The sequence below is a fragment of the Vigna umbellata genome, chromosome 9 (genome assembly GCF_029865625.1).
Source record: "Vigna umbellata cultivar VRB3 chromosome 9, Vumbellata_1.0, whole genome shotgun sequence".
Lineage (NCBI taxonomy): Eukaryota > Viridiplantae > Streptophyta > Magnoliopsida > Fabales > Fabaceae > Vigna > Vigna umbellata.
The window spans coordinates 41,602,181-41,625,276 of NC_142173.1; the positions used below are offsets into that span (position 1 = coordinate 41,602,181).

The 23,096-nt window shown below is 38.5% G+C and overlaps 3 protein-coding genes across 3 annotated transcripts; 1 reads left to right on the top strand and 2 right to left on the bottom strand.

Annotated features, from left to right (window-relative positions):
• Positions 1–227: 227 nt before the first annotated feature.
• LOC148193576 (ATP-citrate synthase alpha chain protein 1) lies at positions 228–4,527 on the bottom strand. Its single transcript, XM_088098774.1, has 13 exons — positions 4,321–4,527; positions 3,960–4,068; positions 3,299–3,475; positions 3,035–3,196; positions 2,843–2,923; positions 2,651–2,702; positions 2,395–2,509; positions 2,173–2,254; positions 1,335–1,430; positions 1,142–1,243; positions 833–949; positions 626–742; positions 228–509 (listed from the first exon to the last, which is right to left on the bottom strand). The coding sequence occupies exons 2-13, from the start codon at positions 4,056–4,058 to the stop codon at positions 438–440; spliced, it is 1,272 nt and encodes a 423-aa protein (XP_087954900.1). The 5' UTR covers positions 4,059–4,068; positions 4,321–4,527; the 3' UTR covers positions 228–437.
• Positions 4,528–11,876: 7,349 nt separating this feature from the next.
• On the bottom strand, positions 11,877–13,091 carry LOC148193577 (uncharacterized). The gene has a single exon (XM_088099464.1). The coding sequence runs from the start codon at positions 13,089–13,091 to the stop codon at positions 11,877–11,879; it is 1,215 nt and encodes a 404-aa protein (XP_087955590.1).
• Positions 13,092–18,836: 5,745 nt separating this feature from the next.
• On the top strand, positions 18,837–21,891 carry LOC124842052 (uncharacterized). The gene is made up of 6 exons (XM_047318464.2): positions 18,837–19,209; positions 19,284–19,366; positions 20,279–20,365; positions 20,577–20,725; positions 20,948–21,079; positions 21,458–21,891. Exons 1-6 carry the CDS (start codon positions 19,071–19,073, stop codon positions 21,645–21,647), a joined length of 780 nt encoding a protein of 259 aa, XP_047174420.2. The 5' UTR covers positions 18,837–19,070; the 3' UTR covers positions 21,648–21,891.
• Positions 21,892–23,096: the final 1,205 nt, after the last annotated feature.

The following is a 23,096-nucleotide window of genomic DNA, read 5'->3' on the forward strand; positions in this document are numbered from 1 at the left end:
ATGTTGGACATATTAATGAATCTCTCCTTTCAAGTTACCTGAAATTTAATCTGTTCAATTGAAATCTCACAATATACAAAAGGTAATATATAACTTATATCTCTTACCCCTCACCTTCTGACGTTAAAGATATAGGTTAGGTTGTAGAATATGCAAAATAGTTTAATAAGACCAATTGTAATCAAACAATGGAGAGTGTGTAATAAAGTATATATAGACTATATATGTTAAACAAAAAACACTATTTATTTATTAGATGTCGTGCCATCAATTCTACAAAAATAATGACAACATTCATGGCCACTTTTGATGGCGGGTTTAGGTTCATAAACATCTCTAATTAAATTTCCGAATTTCAGGAATAGAAATGGAAATTAAAAATCAAGTTCACTTCAGACTTGCCATGAAAAACACCATAGATGAAGGTGCTGTAGACCTTAAGCAGAAGCAGTAATGAATTGTATTGCCTCTTTGCATATACCAGTCATTGTAGCTTCTGGTCCATAAACCTGTGGGGAAGATAGATAACCAAAAACCTTAGACTGTTTCCTCAAGGCAAGTTTTCCTAACAGCATAAATTGGTTGTTCAATACTATGTCAATAATAAAGACATGGATTATGTTACCTCAATGGGGATGCCAATCTCCTCTCCAAGTGCACGCATTAAAGTTAGACCCTTCTGGTAGTTGGGCCCTCCTCTCCTCACATAGATGTTCATCCTTGCTGCTTTCAATTTTGACTCCTGAATAGCAAAATAACTCACATTGAATAACCCTGCTACAAGAAGATTCTCATCACATATCTGAACCAAGCTCCATGATCAAAGGCTTACCTTCTCTCTCAGAGCCCGAATTATACCGCTAAATGTAGCAGCAACATCAGTAAAGTTGGCTATGCCTCCTCCTATCACAAGAGCTCTCTTTTGGCCGTCAGGGTTTGCAGTTGCACACTGGAAAGAAAGAAAGTAGATTATAATACATACAAGATGCCTGTGGTATCAGGTTCAATGTTACTATGAAAATCATAGGCTAATATATAATTAGACACTTCAAACAAGAATTGTCTTATCTTATAAGAACGAATATTGAATCGTTAAATCAATATTTAGGCCAATGATAAAGCAGGGATATAAGTTGATTACATCAATTACAACTCTGGCATACTGTAAGACTTCATCTTCTTTGGGTGCACCACTGTATTCAGCATAGTTTCCAAGCTCAGATGCAAAACCAAGATCTCCAACCTGTGTTAATATTGTATGAAATAAGATGCCACTTAATGCTACAAAATATGGATATTTTCCATGAATTTAGTTTTAATATAGAGAAACACACTGTATCAGCGTAGATGACACTGGCACCTCCCCCAGCTACCATTGTCCAAATTCGGCCCTTTGGGTTCAACACAGTGAATTTTAAAGATGCACTTGTCTGCAATATTAAATGAGCAAGCAAATTAACAATCATAATAAAAACTATAAGCAATAGTATTATTGCATTTATCAATACATTATTGATGACTGCTGTTAGAGAAGTATGAGTATTAAGACCAGGTGATACTGAGAACTATAAATGTTTTGGTTTGGGTAAATAGCTTAATTAAGCTCTATTTGATTACTTTTTATTAACTTGACCGCAAAACTTGATGAAGTTGTGAAGAGCTTATTTTGATATACTACACCAAGAGACTTATTTAAATAAGCCAAAATGAGCTTATATGAGTCATAAGTTATTTTCATAAGTGCAAATATGCTGCACCTACGAGTTCTTTCAATCCCCCCAAGACCTAAGTCATTTTTACTTCCCTGTATCCTCTGGCCAGATTTCAGAATGTTGAAATTGTAATAGTTTTAACAAAGGAAAAATTAGTATGTATTGTGTGTACACACAAACAAACAAATCTTACGGACAGAGTTTTAACTGAATGGAACAATTTTGTAAAATCAGTTCAAACATTTGTGCATCTATTCATTGAATCCATGAATAAAGATTCAATCATAAACAGGCCTTTTCATCTTACATGTTCATTACCCAGCTACAGAATTAGTAAGAAGGAAAAGAAAAACGCATGTACAATGTACACAGAGAGCCGCGCAAAAATGCAGACACACATCTTATGTACATGGTTTTAACTTGATTTAAAGATTGTACATGTGGGCTAACATTTGTGTACCTTTTCATCTAATCCATGAATGAAAGACTCGGTGGCAGTCATAACCCTTCCAAATGGCAGTGGAAATTCAATGTCTCCCCATCTACATATTCAATCACGTATGTTAACTTAAGAATATTAACAGCAAAACATACATCAATTTTTCATTAGGAAATAGGAATATAGTATTCTATGCTGGAAAATAACACTTGGCAATTATTAGAGGGTAAGAAAAGAACCCACTTCTTGAAGTTCTTGAAAGCAGCAGTGTCATCTAGCTCGCCCCTCATATCCAAAGGATAAGGCTTTCCATTAACCAATGTGAAAGGATTCATCTCTAAGAAAGTGAAATCCAGATCTAACACAAATGATAAGCAAATAAATAAATAAATACATGAAATAAAGGGAAATGGTACAATTTCAATGAAATTTTTAATAAAGATTACAGGATCCCAAACCAATAGTGTTTTGATAACTTGGTAGATATATTTTTGTATACCTTGAAACAGAATGAAAACCACTCTAAGAAATTCCTCAATTTCTCCCTTGATCTGTACAAAAAGTACAGGATTTAATTACACCGTCAGATTGGTTTACATCAAAAATCAAACTAAGATGCATAAAACAAGCATGTTAAAGACTCCAAAGTTAATCCGTTCATAAAACAAATTAGCAATTTAATTGAATTTACCTCCAAGGGAAGGGTTGCAACAAGTGGGGCAACAATTTCAGATGTAATAGACACTCCAGTTGGAATGAATACAGTCTTAACCTGAAATATGAATAAGCCACTCAGTAACTTAATTAAGGGAAAAATTTACAGCACAAAATATAGAATATTTAACATGAAATATGAAAAATATGCATGGTAGCATTGCAGTACCTTATCCCAGTTATCTTCAATTTCAATTCCTCCACATTCAGAAAAGCTTATGCTGTTGCCGAGTCTCTCAGAGACTATGTTAAGGTAAAACTCTTCGTCATGTGGGACAAAAGGTTCAACAATGAAAGTTGTTATGGGTCCTATGCATCCACCCATCTCAACCTATATATAGAGAAAACATGAATAAATAAATCAAGGGTTGAAAGGGAAACTCTCAGAACAATGGAAAAATAAAGTGGGAAAATCCCAAGAGTAGTAAAGCACCTCCTTTCCAAGACGCTCTTTCACAAATGAGACGACTTGTGCAAAATCCAAATTCAAAGCAACCAAACCGCTTTTGCCACGCTTTCCAAATAACATGTCAGGTTTCACAACCAATTTAGAAGATGAAAGCCAAGGTTCCTTCTCTTGTAACTCAGTGAAATCAGTTGATGCATTTATCTTGAGACAAAAAGAAACCAATTCATCAATCATTACTCAAGTTTGATATGCACCATCTACATGAGCCACATGCACAATGGTAAAAGATTATGAATTTAACCCGAATGTACCAACATTAAAATGATTTTTTCCCTGTTCTCCAAGTGACAAATCTATTGACATTTATAATAACTACTAAAGTCACACTTGAGATGATTTTAATTGTTTGACAATATAAATGAAGTTATTTTACATGGACAGTACATGGAAATTAAAGTCAGGAATTATTGATTTATAAAAACTGGAAATTTTTTTCATATGCATCTACATAAGCGCTTAATAATCACTAATACAGTGAAGGTTTTTTGCATGTTGATTGTTTGAATAAACTAGAGCAACATAACTTAAATGATATTATTCAATTAGAATTGAATTTATTATAGTTGATAGATCATAGATGAATGTTTATAATTCATTGTAATTTACTCATGATAAGATTACTCACTTGTGCAGACTTGATTGGCAACTCCTTGCCAGAGAGTCTCTTAAAGTGCTCCTTCAACAACCTCTTGGAGTCGTACTCTCTGATCTTCTTGCGCGCCATCTTTCTTACTCTATTTCATCAACAAAACAACCCAATCGTCAATGATTGATCATAAGTGAAAACAGATCTGAAGAACCACAACCACAAATTCAAACACCAAATCCCATCAGAAAAAAATAAGAAAGAACCCATCTCAAATTCGCTTCAGGGGGCACAAAATTCATATCAAAATCGAAGCTTGAAGGCTCGGAACATTGTACGGGAACATGAACATGCAGAAACATGAAAGAAGTGATGAGGGAGAAGAAATGGTGGGAATTACCGTTAGATGAGGAAAAGGGTGTGATGGTTGGTTAGATCTAACAAAGGAGTGAACGAATGGAGAGAGCTTCTGATGGGGTGTGTGTATATATATATATATATATATAGTGCAAGATTTGATTAATCTAAAAAGAAGAAAAGGGTGAAAAGAGAATGATAGGGTGGTTGGGTTGGTGAAGTGTGACAATGAAGATGAATTAGGCAAGAACAAGGCACACACATGAAGGGTTACCCACCTACTACTCCTTCCTTTGGACCAAAGTCTTAGCTACAGCTTTCATTCAACCGCTTGGTTACATAAATTTTCTCAAATCCAATGTATGTATATGGAACTTTTGTTAGCCACAATTTTTAACAAAAATGGCATGTAAGAATATAAAGATAAGAATATGATTGAAAATAAAAATGGAAGAAAGAAAATATATGTATAAAGAAAAAAAACATATTTTTAAGAATGATACTTTTATAGTTTTTTAGAAAGGTGTTTTCTTACTTATGGTATTTCTAATTAGTTAATAAAACATTTATTTTCACAAGAAAAACAAATCTTTCTATTGATTATTAAAGTGAAATTTATTTATTTCGATAAAATCTTTGTCGTCTATAAGTTCACAATCAAACTTGATTTCGTTCAACTATGTATTCTTTATTTATTTTTAGACTATTAGTTTAGTTTTGTGGGGTTGGGGACACATGTCAAATAATTATTAACAGTAAATGAATAAAAAGTAAACAGTAAAATAGAAAAACCATCCAATATAAATTTATCCAAATAAATTAAAAACTAGTTTTAAATGAATATAAATGGTATTAAACATAAAAGTTAAACAAATTTAGTTTTGTCGTTTAACAAACATTATCACAACCAATTTGAATGCGATGCGTAAACGATAAACCAACCTACTTTACACGTGTACATTACAGCCTTGGATGTGAGAAAATTTCAAAATAATATTTATGATGTTAATAGAATTGAACTGGCCTCCTCTTTTGAACTCAATGATACTTGTAATTTGAACAAATTTTGAGTTTGGAAAATGTGTCACCAAATTCCTCCAACACGTGATGTAAATAAAAGTTAAAATCCACAATTTTTTTAACAACTTTTTCACAATAAACTATGTGTCACTATTTTATTAGTTTGTATATTTAAAACAGACTAATCACAAACTACCACATAAGCGGATGTAAAAAAATTAACAATATTAAAGAAATATATTCCTAACCAAAATTACTTATTACTGTTATAGTTTCCGTCTTTAAATATAAACACACTTAATTTAACATAAAAATCAATTATATGTTATATGTGTATTCTATGAATTTATCTATTCCGATTTCCTTTTATATTTATCAAATAAGGAGAGAATAAAAAAGAGTAGAAGCGTCCGTATCTAAGAGTATGTATTCAGGGGAGTACACAAGATAATATAGAATTATAGGGAGTTTCTCTGGATTCTTAGGGTTCATCTTAGGAGTTTATGTTTACATTCTTGTAATCTGTTTGTTTTAATAAAAATGGTTGAGTGTTGTTTATTTTTAGTGTTTATTTATTCATTGCTTATTTAAAATTTTATTTGTTTTTATTCGTATTTATCTGCATTTATGCAATATTCTTTCGACTGCCTTCACTGATAGCATGCAAAAGATAAAAAGAGAAAACTATAAAACACACAAGACTTAAGAATAAAAGTTGAACTAAAAGAATGAATCCATCGTTTAAATGTGTATTTGTTAAACATAAAAATGGGGAGATTATTTAAAAACAAAATCGTCTATATGAACAAACAATCTCATGTTTTGTATTTTAACCAAATAACATTAAAATGGAAATATCAGAAAGCAACCTAGGATAAAAACATATAGCCAAAACCCCAAACAAACAAAAACTAGAACTTGAATCTCAAACCTAGAAATCATAGAAAAACATTTAGGTCCTAGGAAATAGAAAAACACTTAAGCTAGAACAACCAAACGCATGACTAGACAATGTCTTGTCTAAAGATGTTTGAGAGAGAACTGAGTTAAACGTTCAATGCTTAAAATACCTAAAGTAGGTATTTGGCTTCTCTCGAAAACAAAAATAGGTCGAGAAAATTTCTTCAACTAAAACAATTAAAAGACATAATTGTTAAAACATATAAGAAAGTTTGAGTAAGCTAAATGTTTCAGTAGGGATGTGGAGGCCGAGATACAAACCTAATAAAACTGAATTGCTTCTTCTTATGTTGTCTGTCACGATGCTTCCTTCCTCTCTTTACGTTCTGTTCCTTGGGAAAAGGTGGGCTGGGTACCTGCAAAGGCACTCCGACGCTCAAGTCAGAAAAGGGGTCACCTGAATCTTTTGGTTCAAAGTGATCAAGCAGAAGAGTAATTTCTCTCTCTTAATTTCTCTAAGGGGAAAAAACGTACCTTTTTTCTGGTGTGCTTTGTATATTTAAAACAGGAAAATAAACCGTTTACCTGGAAATCCGGACAGTTTACCGAAGTGGACTACTTGAAAGTTGTAACTGCTAGGTCGTGTTTGATACTGAGTCAAATACTTGCGTGATTCGTGGCGTGATTCGTGGCGTGAGCTAATATTTGTAACTGCTTATTCTTAACTGCTGAACCGTTTACTATGATATCGTTCACTATATGTCGACCACTGTTTGTGTCGACATAAACATATGAAACGTCGTGCGAGCGATACATGTCGGGACATCGTTGCTGGCTTGTCGACTACTAGTATGTCGACCTCAACAAAATGGGTGTCGACCTCAACAAACGAATTGACGTTAAGAAGTGTTCGCTACTCCTGCGATCGTGACATTGCGATCGTAAGATGGGTCAACAATCTGTCGTCCGTGGTACCCGTCGACCGTTGGTGAATTTAGGTATCCTACGGTACATGCCCCCCGAGTCCTAGTAAACGATTACGGATTTTGCGTGTGAGTTTACTGAAGGACGTCGAGTGGTGGTGTACTGGGGAAATGATACGCACCGTTTCGGGATTGGAATTTTTAGGGTTTTCCCGCCTTTATGAGGAAGCGAAGAGACGAGAAATTATAACCGCTGGATGGGACTGGATCTAACGGCGCTGGATGTATCTGTGGTTTTGGCTTCTTTAATACGAAACGAAGATGAAAAGACGCGCTGTGCTTTCCAGAACTTGAGAACGTTATCTGTCTGCCGGTGAGAGCTATCCCGCGTGCTGCGAAATCGTTCAACCTGCTGACCTTCAGACGCAATACTCCAGGTAAATATCCAACTTTGTCTTCGTCCTCGTGTGGTTTGTTGTTAACCGAAAATGGAAGAAAAGGGGCGGAGCACCGGTACAGAACTACCGGGCCCGTCGTCATCGTCTGAATGTCCCGATGTCACCACTTTACCTTTCGGTGAAAACGCATTTTTTTATGGAGATGTGGAGAGTGAAGGTCCAGAGGCGCGTGGAACATCGCCGACTCGTGACGGCGATTATGCTTGGGTGGCGCGTGAAGTTGATGAATATAGTAGTTTATTTAGGAGTAGGGCCGTGTTAGAAGATTGGGTAGAAAATAGCTGTATTCTGAGAACCCTAGGGTACAAATCGTGTGTGAAGGTGGTGGCCTGTAGGGAGGATGAAAGGGTGTTTCACGGGAGGGAGAATAGCTCCCATGAGTTTTTTTACTGTTATGCGTCGCCGTTTTACGATTTGTATGTGAGAGTGCCCTTCACAACCTTCCAAATGGATGTGCTGAGGACCTTAAATGTCGCGCCTAGTCAATTGCATCCCAATAGTTGGGGATATCTGCAGGCATTTGCTATTTTGTGTCGAGCCTTGGCTATTAGGCCGACAGTGGCTTTGTTTTTACATTTCTTTAGGTGTCGACCTGCTGCCAAAAAGGGTTGGGTGTCGTTAATTTCTGAGCCGGGTAATGCTCTGTTGGAGCTGTTCCTGCAATCGTATAGGGGTTTTAAAAATAAATTCTTCAAAGTGTCGATCCTTGACACTGGACGGAGGCACTTTTTTGATGGAGAGGGAAACCCCAAGTTTCCATTGTACTGGACGCAGGATCCGCTGAGGTTTACCTCGTGGGCCGAGGATGTAATGACGATCGAGGAATTAGAGGTGTTGAACGTGTTGAGGGCCTTGCCACGCCCCTTTTCTTCCCGTCGGCTCATAAACTGCCTTGAACATGACGATGCTGAGTCGAGGGTGTTTGGTATGATCCTCTTCTTGTTATTTGTATTTGTTGTGTTGTAGTTGTTGACTTTCTAGGTTGACTTTTGTTGTGCAGAGATAATGGCCGTAATTGGTTCCAGGCTATCGACAACGAGAAGACCGAAGGTGATCTTCCTGGGTCATCCTCTAGACGTATGCAGGGGCTACAACGTAGTCAAGTGCAACCAACCGGGCCAGTGGTGGTGGTGGCCTCGACTGACGAGATCACGACCGCTGAAGAACAACCCTTGATACGAAAAAGGAAAGGGAAAGTGGTCGACGCTAATGTTGCCGCGTCAAAGAAGAGGAAAGAGATTGTAGATGAGACAGAACGTCCCCTTCCTCTCGGTGTATGGGATCCCTCCTTTACCATGAGCCATAGGGTTGAACCCATTTTGGATAACTCGGAGAAGAAGGTGGTCGAGGGCATGACTGAGCAGCAAATGGCCGATGATTTGTTGGAAATGACGACTCGGTCACAGATGCTAGCGTGGCATCTTGCATATGCCTCCGACAGAGGTGCGCTGCGGGGCGAGTTGGACAAGGCGCAGATTCAGCTGAAGGAGCTTATTGAGGCTCATGCTGGTTGTGATGCAAGGCAGAAACGGTCAGAGCAACTGCTGAGAGAGGCTCAAGTGTTGTTGAACGATGCCCGGGATGCTGGCTTGTCATTAAGGAAGGAGCGTGATGAACTGTTGATCGAGCTAGAAAGAGCCAAGAAAATAGGGGTGGCGGCGAGCAAGGAGCGGGATGCGCTAAGGGCAGAAGGGAAAGAGGACCGAGAGCTTATAGAAGAATTAAAGGAGGCGGTGATGATCGAACATACCAGGGGGTTTCGGAAAGGTGTGAGACAAGTTGCACACTTGCTGAAGGTGTCGACTGATGGAGTGGAGTTGGATGTCCGGAAAGATGTGTATGAGGGGGAATTGAAACCCCTTAATGAAATTCCCGAAGATGCCTTTATGGACGAAGAAGAAGATGAAGAGGCGGTTGTGACCGAGGAACCCGTGGAAGCAGTTGCTGTGGATGAACCAGCTGCTGAGGCGGTTAAAGATGTTGCTGGCAACCCACCCGACATTGTAATAGATTAGGAGTTTATAAACTGTGAAATGCTAAACTTGGATTGTTAAATGGTATACTTGGACTTGTTGAAAATTTAATGACTGTGAATGTCGAACTGTATTGAGTTTTGAATGTTTGACGTGGACGTAGAACTAGTTGAACTTCTTTGTATGTAGGGCGTTTAACTTTGCCGATTTTGCAATTTGTTTGCTGTAACGACTGCTGAGTGTCATTGTCGAGTGTGTGGATGACGCGGTGTATGACCGTTGAGAGTGAGGTTCGAGTAGGGTGTTCCAGGGAGAACATCTACCAGAGGGAGTGTATCCCAGGCGGACTGGGTGTTCAAGGGTGAACATCTACCAGTGGGAGTGTATCCCAAGCGAACTGGGTGTTCAAGGGTGAACATCTACCAGTGGGAGTGTATCCCAATTCGTTTGTGTGCAAAAGTGCCCGAGATGGTGACCCTGGGACTCGACATGGTAGAAGTAATAAATGACACTAAGTATTAATCATAATGAAACGTACTCTTTATTTGGAAACGGAATTAGGAAATGTTGTAAAAATAACCAACAAGAAATGAATGCTAACTGAAGTAGTATTTAAGATGAGTGGCATTCCAGGTGTTGGGAACTGGTTGGCCATCAAGGAGCTGGAGTCGATATGCACCGTTCGACATGTCCTCTACAACTCTAAAGGGTCCTTCCCAGTTAGCTGCAAGCTTGCCGTGTGCTCGATTCTTCCTAGCCTCTCCCCGCTTTCGCCACACCAGATTGCCGCTTCTGAAGGCTCTGGGCTTGACCTTGGTGTTGTACCTTCGAGATAGCATTCGCTTCTGCGCCTCGGCACGGATGGTGGCGATCTCTCGACGTTCAGGAAGGACGTCGAGATTCGTCCGCAATTGTTCTTCATTAAGCGGCATATCAGTGAGATGACGCCTCAATGAGGGCTCGCCCACCTCGACTGGGAGCATGGCATCAGTGCCGTAGGTTAAGTTGAATGGCGTGTCCCCTGTAGATCCATGGGGAGTGCATCTGTATGCCCACAGAACCTCTGGTAGCTCTTCCACCCATAAACCTTTGGCTTCACCAAGTCGCTTCTTCAACTCTGTCAGAATGGCTTTGTTTGCGGCCTCGGCTTGGCCGTTTGTTTGAGGGTGCTCGACTGACGAGGTGACATGCTTGATGCCCAAATTGCTAAGGAAATCTTCTAACTTGCGTTCGATGAATTGGCGACCATTGTCGGTGATGATCTTCTGAGGGAGACCGAACTGACAGATGAGGTGCCAAATAAATTTCTGCACTCGTTGGGCACTGATAATGGACAACGGCTCGACCTCTATCCATTTTGTGAAGTAGTCGACCGCCACGAGTAGGAACTTGTTTTGCGCCTTGGCGATCGGCAGTGGTCCAACTATGTCAAGACCCCACTGAGCGAACGGCCAAGGAGAGACAATATTGTGCAAATCTTCGGGAGGTGCATGGATGTCGTGACCATGGGCCTGACAGGAGATACACTTCTTGACAAATGTTTCACAATCGTGGTCTAGTGTAGGCCAGTAATATCCTGCGCGGAGAACACGTGCTCTCAGGGTCCGCTTGCCAGAGTGAAAGCCGCATATCCCGGTGTGTAGCTCGCGCAGTACATAGTCTGCCTCTTCCTCTGATATGCATTTCAACAGAGGAATGTTATGGCCGCGACGGTATAGGTCGTCACCTATACACACAAAACGTGCAATGCGTTTGGAATCAGCCATAGTAATGCTATCGCCTTTATCCTGCTTCTCCATGAGATCTTTGACCTTCTGCCGCCAGTCTGTTACGGGTGTCGACACATTGGTGACGAAAGCTTCCACCACAGGACGGTCGAGCGTCATCCTAATGATTGAGGATAATTGTGCTCGCTCCTTAGAATGAGTTAACTTAGACAAGAGATATGCTCTTGCGTTTTGCTCCCTAGGTACATGGATGACACTAAACTCGACGAAATGTTGGAGTAAGGTCTGAACCTTGTGGAAATAGCGCAATAGTTGATTATCCTTGACTTGATAGGTTCCGTTCACGTGGCTGACTACCAATTTTGAGTCCATCCGACACTCTAAACGATCGACCGAGAACTCTCTGGCCAGGGATAGGCCAGCAATCAAGGCTTCGTACTCGGCCTAGTTGTTGCTAGCTGGAAATTTGAATATGATGGCTTGCTCTATGACTAAACCGTCCGATCCTTCTAGGACGACACCGGCTCCTCCCCCCTTTTGTCGGAGGAACCATCTACACTGAGTAACCACTTTGTAGTTGAGTCCTCTGGTGCAGGTATTAACTCAGCTGCAAAGTTTGCCAAATGTTGACCCTTGATGGACCCGCGTGGCTCGTAACGGCTCTAGTGGAAACTCTATCCTTGATGTAGTTCTGAAGGTAACCCGCACGGATAAGTCGCTCCAGTTCGTCTTTTACCATGTTGCATTCCTCGGTGTCGTGCCCATGGTTCATATGGAAGCGGCATGTTTTGCTGTTGTCTGCGTTTTTTGGGGTGGCCTTTCGCCGCACTGTCAAGAGTTCGGCGTGCAATGCCTCTTCAAGCACCCTCGCCCTGGGTGCGTTGAGGGTTGCGTAACGATCGTACTTAGGCGTCCACCCTGACTCTTTTTGGGGCGGTCGATCTGATTTATAGTCGTTGGTCGATCGCTTTGCGGTTTTCTTGACGTCGTGATTAGAGGTATCTTGTTGCTGCTTCTTCCGACAATTTCGGATATCCTCGATGCGGATGAATTTTGCAATTGTGGATTGCAATTCTTCCATAGATGCTGGAGGGTCAGCATATAGTTGTTCTGCAAAATATCCTGGCCTTAAGCATGAAGGTAGATTGCTGATAATGAAGGTGTGATTGATATCTTTCACACGTCGGGCCGTCTCGTTGTATCGTTGCATGAACGCTTTCAGTGTTTCATCCTTTTCCTGCTTGGTATTTACCAACTCAGCGGCCGTCATCTCCGGTTTTCTGTTGGTTGCGTACTGTTTTCTGAATAGAGTTTCAATTGTCGCAAAACAGTCTACAGAATTCCGTGGAAGAGTGTGGAACCACTCCAAGGCCTCATCCTTGAGGGATAAGGAGAAAGCTCTGCAGATGACAGGGTCGTTATCTGTGTAGAATGCCATGGCGTCTACAAAGTTGCGCAGGTGATTGTCGGGATCGGCGAAGCCATCATAACGTTCCAACGTTGGGGGAGGTTTGTCCGGCATGTGCGCTTGCATGATGGCCTCTGTGAACGGAAGCAGATTGGTGAGGCGCATGGAAGTAGGCCCTTTCCTCCCCCCACCAAAAGGGTGAGATGGTCCTCCATGGTGACTCGATTCATTATTATCCTGCCGATTAGAGGCAGATACTTCTGGCGGTGGGCATTGCACCCTCAGTGTCGCCAGTTCCTCCGCCTGCTTGCGTTGGAGTTCCTGCTGCTCCCGTATAGTTTGTGCTTGTGCCTCGATCTGGGTCTGTAGTTGCTGGATTAAATCACGAGTGTTGAAGTCTTCCATAGCTCCGGTGGTCGTAGTTGGTGTTAGAATCGCTGCAGCGGAATTGTTAGCGTGGAATAACAAACCAAGAGGGTTTTTAATACGAACGTGTGCCTTTTAATTTCTACTCAATTAAACTTACCAAGCAAATAATAAAGACAAATAAAGAGAGTAAGGTTGAGAGAAATTTGCACAGATGATTTTATCCTGGTTCGGATCTTACCAATCCTACGTCCAGTCGCTTATCTCAAACAAGATAAACCTTTTTCACTAACACAAAACAATTACAAATTACAATCACAAAGAAACACAATTTGTAAAAGTTTAGAAACCACCTCTCTTGATACCACAAGAGATGAACCTACACCTCCTTTGAGTCTTCACAAAGGATGAACACCTCCTCCGAATACTTCACGAAGGATGATTCTCTTCCGAACACCTCCTTAGACACACCAAGGATGAACCGGCTATTTCCTTTGTCACCGTAGCAGCACTTCACCAGCTCCACAGACAAGAGTTTCACAAGCCGAATAAGAGCACACAAGTCTCAATGATTTATGAGTACTAGAGCACAAGGGAAGAGTTATTTTTGAGATAAAGAGTGAGCCATTTTATAGACTCAGCCTAATACCCTTCCATTCTTCGAAAACGGACCATCTAACGCATTTAATCGATTAACATAAATATTAATCGATTAATAATGAGTACAACGGCTAGTTTTTCAAATCTAAAACCCCCAACGGCTAGTTTTTCAAATCTGAAACCCCCAACGGCTAGTGTTAATTGATTATTCTCAGGAATAATCGATTAACTAAATAAATCAAATATAAATTACAAGAATCAACCCTAATACATATTTGAGCACTATTACATCAACTTTGATTATTATAAAAGCTTTATAAAATATAGAGATCTTCAATTTGTCTTTATGGATCTTGACTTGTGCAAATCTGTTCATCATCAAAACTTCATCTTTGATTTTTGCTAACAGTTGGGATGTTAAATCTTGCCCCACGGTGGGCGCCAAAATGTTTCAGTAGGGATGTGGAGGCCGAGATACAAACCTAATAAAACTGAATTGCTTCTTCTTATGTTGTCTGTCACGATGCTTCCTTCCTCTCTTTACGTTCTGTTCCTTGGGAAAAGGTGGGCTGGGTACCTGCAAAGGCACTCCGACGCTCAAGTCAGAAAAGGGGTCACCTGAATCTTTTGGTTCAAAGTGATCAAGCAGAAGAGTAATTTCTCTCTCTTAATTTCTCTAAGGGGAAAAAACGTACCTTTTTTCTGGTGTGCTTTGTATATTTAAAACAGGAAAATAAACCGTTTACCTGGAAATCCGAACAGTTTATCGAAGTGGACTACTTGAAAGTTGTAACTGCTAGGTCGTGTTTGATACTGAGTCAAATACTTGCGTGATTCGTGGCGTGATTCGTGGCGTGAGCTAATATTTGTAACTGCTTATTCTTAACTGCTGAACCGTTTACTATGATATCGTTCACTATATGTCGATCACTGTTTGTGTCGACATAAACATATGAAACGTCGTGCGAGCGATACATGTCGGGACATCGTTGCTGGCTTGTCGACTACTAGTATGTCGACCTCAACAAAATGGGTGTCGACCTCAACAAACGAATTGACGTTAAGAAGTGTTCGCTACTCCTGCGATCGTGACATTGCGATCGTAAGATGGGTCAACAATCTGTCGTCCGTGGTACCCATCGACCGTTGGTGAATTTAGGTATCCTACGGTACACTAAACATTATCTGTCTACAAAGAGACAAAAGCAAAAAGAAACTTTTACTTGAATCAAGACAATACCATGAGCGATACAGACATGTCATCTTGTGATGAAGTATCTATGTGTTTGGTATATTCAAATTAAAAGAGCTTAATTGTAAAATGTACCTAACGATAGGAAATAAAAAAACACTTTGTTGTTCTTAATAAATATTAAATGACATTACATGCTCAATGTTCAAAAACAATAAAAATGATAAGAAAAACATTAATTTACTTTAATTTTGCAGATAAAAGCTATTTTACACGCATCTGCAATGCTGAAGGAAGCTCTCCAAACTCCACTCAGCAGTAGGTTGGGCAGCGTTTGAAGAGGACGCTCCCGGGGTGTGTCTGGTAGCAGCTAGGATCTCCATTAATTGCCTTTGTGTTGTTTCAGAGTTGGCACGAGAGGCCTCCAAACTCTGCATAGCGGCCTGGTTTTGCTGCATCAATGTGGCGTTCTGCTCCAGTAATGTTGTGTTCTGTTGATGCAGCCTTTCAACCACGGTTTCCAACAACCTAGTGTTGCTGGACGTATCAGACTCGTTCGGTTGAGGAGGGGGAGGAAGTCTAGGCGCCATTAGTTCTCTGGATCAGAGAAAAACGATCGTTAATAATGTTCAAGAGTTAAAAAAACAATAACTCGTTAAACACGCAATAAGCACTCAGCAAAAACATAGTGCACTCATAACCTACAGTGTCCTTAAAAGAACAAAACTGCTCTGATACCACTAATGTAACATCCCAAAATACAGTAATTACTATATTACAGAATTAATTACAATTAACAGTAAAACCAAGCAGTCTTTATATACTGAAAATAAGCTCCAGAGCCGAACGGCTTCAGTACAAAAGAAACGCGCATAAACGCATACAAAGGAAACCTAGAACGAACGTTCTTAGATATAAAATAACATACGCGCCAAAACAGAATCAGGGATAATTAGGACGAACGGCTTTACAAAGTCTTTAACCGAACGTCCAAACTAATCTAACATTCACATTACTAAACTAACGAGCGCTCTAAGGCTCGGCCTTTACTTCCACTTCGACCAGATTTGCATCTTCCAAATTTTCTTCTTCCAGTAATTCTTCAAGAGATGCACCACCATCTGCTCACATCCACATGGATGATCATTGCAAGACAAGACGAACGTACATAGACATGAGACAACACAACGGAAATGCAAGGGTAAGCTTATATTATTTATTTCATACAATTAACACATACATTTAACGTTTCAATACACACATACAACAGGTAACTTATCATAGAATAACATATAAATATGCATATATATATATATATATATATATATAACAGACCGTCCGGACTGTATGAACCATGTAGTTACAAGCGTCCTTGCACACGAGTGGTGTAGTAGCCGGGATATACCTAATCAGCTGCCACTCGAGGTTAGTCTGTCGTCCATGCTAAGTGATGGACTAAGGACCTCCTGCCATTCCCACACATGACTACCCCCTTCTACGTGAAGATGAGTATCACGGAATATCAGGATGGACAGCGAGTCTTAACTTATCCATGTTCATACTTTACCAAATTTAATATTTAACACATCTGAGACGTTCCTCCTTGGAACGCTCGTTCAAATTCCATAATCGTATAACCATTTAATATAGTGTTCAAACGTATTACCATTTCATATTTATAACATTTTCATTCTATGTTCCACTCTCTTAAAAAGACGAACGTTCAACTTTCTGAAGGAATAGGACGAACGTTAAGAGCTAGATTTAGAAAAATCCATTTAAAAATCAGGAAGACTCCAAACTGATGAAATCATTTTCAGAATATTTTTAAGTACCAAGAGGTCAGGGTGACTCAACTTGGCTAAGAGACCTCGATATGCATACTTAGCTACATTGGGAACCTTTTATTTAAAAGGGATCGACTGCCATTAAACGACCGAACGCATCAATATACATTTACTAACCATTTGGACGAACGCTATTTACGTTCGTTACTGATTCAAAGATAAGGACGAGCGTTCAATCTAAGACCGCACGCTTCATCAAGGCGAACACTAGGTAGATGACCTAAAGTAAATCGTGACGAACGTTCGATACAAGACCGAGCGCTCTTTTAGGACGAACGCTTCGGTATGGGACCGAGAGCTATTTAGGACGAACGCTTCGGTATGAGACCGAGCGCCATTTAGAACGAACGTTCGGTATAAGACCGAACGTTACGTATTTTTAAAGTTTAAATTATTACGTACCGCTGAGCTGAACCGAACGCTCAGACCTTCAAATGGGGACGCTCGTTCTCGAGCAGAGTTCTTTCCAAATGAAAGAATTCCATTCTAAGTTATTTTTAAGGAAAACCGAACGGTCTAAGACCGTACGGTGACGAGCGTCATTTATCAAAGGGAATAATTTAAGTTTCAGATTTCTCAACCTTAACAAATTTCCAGATTTCAACATTTTAACTTATACTTTCTACTTCATATGATTCTCAAATTTATGAACTTTATAACTTTTACTTCTAAATTAATTCACATTCAACAATCATCACATTAATAACTCATACATTATAATATTCATCCATCATTCATACGTATCAAACTAACATGCAGAACAAACCAGAATTCATATCCGATATCAGTGAACGTTCCTAACAGCTCAAACATCATACTTTTCATACATGCAACTCAGATCATACAACAGGCAGGTATAAATTAAACATATAAGCTTCCCTTACCCGGATTGGCAACCAAACTTGTCCTAGATGCAAAAGTGGCTTCGTCCAACTACGTTTTTCTTATGTTCTTGACTCTTCCAAAACAAACTCTAACCAAGGAATACAAAACACTTAGAATACATGATTGCATGCAACTACAAAATCCTAGTTTTCCAGAAACCTAAGGACGAACTACGGAAAGGGGACTTACTAGTTTCAGTTCTTGAAGCTGTTCGGTCCAGTGGATAGCTCTCAGTTCAGCGGACGTTCCTACGGTGCTGAAAATGTGATCGGAGGAGAAATGTGAGGATTACAGTAGAGAGAAGTTTAGGGTTTCTAGAGAGAAGTTGGAGAATATGAAAGGCTCTGAGGAAGAAGATGAATGGTGCAGGTGAGTGGAAGGGTTTTCGAAAAAAATCTCTTTTGTTCCTTCCATTTCCAGACGAACGAGCGTCTCATTTTCGGACACCTGCACCCCCACTCTGATTTCAGAAACTTCCAACGTGACAAGTGGCATGCGTGCATGCAGAGTTTGGTGCGCTTTTAAAACCCTGCGCGTGTGACGTGGTGCGTTTTTCAGTGTACAGCAGAGATATGTATCAGAGTTGGGAGTGGGTTTTAATGGCTGAGAAATGATGTGGCGTGCATAAGTGGTGAGGTGTCAGAAATTATCTTTGCTAATTATCAAGGGTCTCACAGTTAATATATTAAAGAAAAATAATAACAGTATTAAGAAATAATTTAATGCTAACAATACAAACTATAAATATCATAAAAAAGAAAAAAAGAAAAAAGTGTATACAAAACATTTTAAAATAGTGATTACTTTAAAAAAATTCAAAAATTCGGTTAATAATTATATTTCTAAAAAATTCAGTTAAGAATTATATTATAAAGAATTAAAGAGAACTAAAAGTTGTGAAAAAAAATTGTCTTTATATTTTATATGTAAATATATATTATAAGAGGAAAAAGATATAAATAATAAAAAATAATTTAATGTTAAAGGAAAAACTACAAATATGACCAAGAAATAAAGAAGAGAAAACAAAATTATAATAATTTAATACTATTATTTCAAATTAATAGTTATTTTTAAAAGGATCAGTAAATAATAATTATGTTTCTTAAAAGTTCAGTCTTTATATAAATATAGGCATGCAAAATATTTTCACTAGTTATAATTTAATGTATTACAATAATAAAATAAAATAGGAAATGTTTTATACAACACAAAAATCCTATAGATATTGATAATTAAATCTATAACCTTAGAAAAAAATACTGTAAACTTATGCGCTGTCGTTTGGAATCATACTGATAAGAATTCCTGTTCGACACTCGACACGCCAGATCTGCAAATCGGTTTAGCGCTGTCGAAAACCGCCGTTTACGGCGGTAAAACTTGTCTCTGCATCTTCATTTTTGAGAATCAAGAGTTTTATCGGGCTTAATTCTCTGTATTGAGAATATCTAGGGCAACACTGAAAGGAAAGGCCAAAAACTCGAGTTCCCAATGGAAGAGTTGGAGCAGTGGAAGGAACAACTTTCTCACTTGTCGCATCTGGCCATGGATCGTCTTCGCGAGGTTCCCCCGAATCAGCTCTACGTTGCTGCTGCCATCGCGATTTTCACAACGCTGCTTCTTCTCTCTGGTAAATTCGCGTTGTTTTTTAATTCTTACTCTTCTAATCGTTTATTGGTGTTCATTATTGATTTGTGTTTGTAGTACGTTTGTTCAAGCGGTCAAAGTCAAACACCATTGTGTTGACGGGGCTCAGTGGGAGTGGAAAAACTGTTATTTTCTATCAGGTATTTGCTCCAAATCACAATTATTGAGTTCATTGCTTCTGATTTTAATCCTCGAATCAGTCTAGTTTAGTTTGTGGCTAGGTTTGGTTTCATTATTCTGAAAATTAGAAAATAAAATTGGCTTTTGCTCGTGGTGAAGAGGAACTTAGGGCCAGATTAGGTCATTGTTGACATGGTTTTCAAATGCATAGCCCAGTGCCTTCATCACAGTTTGAAATTTTAGTAACGATACCAACACGGTGTGAGATGGTTGATAGATAGCGTTGTCATTTAAGTATGTGGTTAGGATCTTTCAAGTTTGTGTGCATGAAAAATATTTGTTGGGACAATTGGAAGAGGTCAGATCCTTAAATGTATCTCAGTACCTTAAGGGATTAATCCTGTGTGGGTTGGTTTCTTTCTTTTAAAATGAAAACTGAAATAATTTTGTTTCCTTAGGTTTTACCCTTGGTTAGGAGGGACTCAGAGTCAGGTTATGTCATTGTTCACAAGTTTTTGAAATGTATAGCCTGGTGCCTGGATTGTTTGTTGTGAATTATAACAATGAGAATGAAAATGCATTAAAGGAAAAAGTTGTAATTAATTATGACCGATGGAGCTTATATGAGGACATTGTCTAGGGTCAAAATAAAAAAGTTCATGATAACATTTAAAAGTTCAGCACAGTTTTGAACCACATTTTGTGTTTTTCTATTGTTATTTCAATGTGCCTTGAGTTTTTCTTTTGTGCCGACTAATGTTGTATTCATGCAAGAACTGTTCAAAATCGAATTGTTTTTGTAACATTAGCAGTAGATTACATATTGGGATATAATCAGACTCCTTGGAAAGTGTTATTAGGCATTACTTTTTCTTTTATTGACATTTCCATATTAACATCATGTCTTGATTCACATTTCATGCCTACTGCAGCTTAGGGATGGCTCTACTCATAAGGGTACCGTTACATCAATGGAGCCTAATGAAGATACTTTTATTCTTCACAATGAGAAAACAAGGGTAACATTTTAGCTTACTACACTTTGAATACTTGCTTAAATTACAAAGTTAAGCCATTTTTTGAAGATGCAATAAATTTTGCTTCTCATCGATGTTCGAGATGTAGTTGTAGCTTAAATTTATTTGTTATATCTAATGTTTGTTTGTTGATTGTGGAATCGGACAATAGAATAGAACAAATAGTGTCATATTTTCTTTTTTATTATGACAGAAGGGCAAGATAAAACCTGTTCATATTGTTGATGTTCCTGGGCATTCTCGACTCCGACCCAAACTGGATGAGTACTTGCCTCAAGCAGCTGGGATAGTTTTTGTGGTTGACGCTTTGGATTTTTTACCGAACTGTCGAGCTGCTTCAGAGTAATTCCTTCCTCCATCTAGTTGCGAGATTATCATCTTTATATTATCTAGCACATTTTGTCAATATTAGCAAGAACCACTAGTAAGCCACGATGGGACATATCAATGTACTAAAGATATTTTAGCATTATGATATAAAATAATTTATCATTTTCTACCACTCCTGTGGAAGATGTCAGCAAGGCAGATACAAGGGTACTAACATTGTATTTTTATTTATAGGTATCTGTATGATCTATTGACTAAAGGAAGTGTTGTGAGGAAGAAGATTCCAGTGCTTATTCTCTGCAACAAAACAGACAAAGTCACTGCTCATACAAAAGAGTTTATCCGAAGACAGATGGAGAAGGAAATGTATGCCTTCAAGTTCCAAATCTTTTTATCTCTGTTCACTTTATCAATCAGCAACTACTTTATGATTTCGTTTTATTGTCCAGTCGATAGTATTTATGCGCTCTCTCTGTGGGATGGAACGTATACACATTCATATGTCAATGCTGTTATTGTTATTGATTGGTTCATATTGAAGAAGTATTTTCTATTTCCTTTTAATTACTATAATATTGAAATTTCATTCACCTACTTATGTTTACGCTCTCAATCAACTGATCTGTTTTTTTTTCTTATTTTGAAAATGTGCATTGTTATTTGCTTCTAATATATAATAACCTGATTGTTTTCATGATTTCGCTGTCAATTCTATTGTTGACTCTTTATATAATTATTTTCCAGAGACAAATTTCGGGCATCAAGAAGTGCGATATCAGATGCTGACATTGCAAATGAGTTCACCCTGGGGGTACCTGGTGAGCCATTTTCTTTTACCCAGTGCTCTAACAAAGTAACAGCGGCAGATGCTTCTGGTTTAACTGGGGAAATATCTCAGCTGGAAGAGTTTATCAGAGAACATGTAAAGCAATAAGCTAGATATTGCGTTTAAAGCTCACGGATTTTTGTTGAGTTAGTGAATGGGTAGTGCTGTTTATCTTGGTTGTACTTATTCCAAGTGCTGTCTGGACGAGTAGAGGCTTAAAAGAAAAGGGATTTTGGGGAGTAGGAATCAATGAGGATTTATTTCATTGTAGGTTCTAGTACATTGATCGGATTATAATTTTTCGTTTAATTGTATCGCTACTTGTATTTACCTTATTTACTGTTCTTTGTCACATTGGTCGGGAACCAATTTCACCAATTTAGTATAATCCGAATTTAATATTTTAAAATTCATATAATTATTTAATCTATCGGGTTAGTCAGATTTAGGTTAGAGATCAATTCGGTTGGATTTTTCGAATTTTTTAATTGCAAATTTGTACTAAATTAAATTTTTTAATGAAAAAAACATTTTTATTTTAAAAAATGATATAAATTGTAACATCTCAAATTTAGTAGTATAAAAGCACTAATATAAAAGCTACATATATGATAATTATAAACTTGAGATTTCTTATAGAAGAAATATCTATACATGAAGAATTTCAAAAGCTATCTATAATGCTTTATCTCCCACACTTTCACGCTGAGATTACTCGAGATATGTCATACACAAAGACAAACAACATAAAAGTACAACATAAAAGTAAGAGTAAGTTAAAATACAAACAATTAATGATATATATAAACATTTAAATATTATACACATATCACACCAACCAACTAAACAATTTATACATGATCATACTTTGACTAGATTGTTTAGACTTAGAATGAATGTCGAACTATGACGGGTTGTGCAGTTGTGGTGGCTTCTACTGCTTTGCAAAGTCATTGCTAATGGGTTTCACCTTATCACACTCACAAGGTTAGTCTATTCCACACCTTAGATCATACTGGAAGCACCCAAGACTAAGACTTGTTACCAATGAGGAACATTGGTGTTTTGAAGTTAATAATTTTGATGATGCTACAAAGTGAAAAATATGAAGACTGTTGCTGCATCAAGTTTAAAAGCATATCTGCATAATGATCAGCAAAGAAAAAGAACAAGAGCAAGACTCAGACCAAACGACAGATAAGTAGACGAAGATCGAACGGTCACTATCAGTCAACGACCGAAACGCAAATGAAGACTGAACGGTTAAAATCAGATGAAGGCCAAACACAGCTAAAGGCAGAACACTATTCATGGCCAAACGCAACTAACAAGACCGAGCGGTAAGGATACGAGCGTTCTCAAGCAGTTAGGACACGAGCGTTCCCAAGCAGCGTTATTGACCAACATAGGACCAAGTGGTAAAGTTATGACCAAGACCGAGCAATGAAAGGCAGTGAAGAATCAAGACGAACGGTGAAAAGCTGTAAGGAACCTAGATGAACGACAAAAGGTGATAATGACTTGAGTCGGACGCATTTGAAGCCCGAACACAAGTTG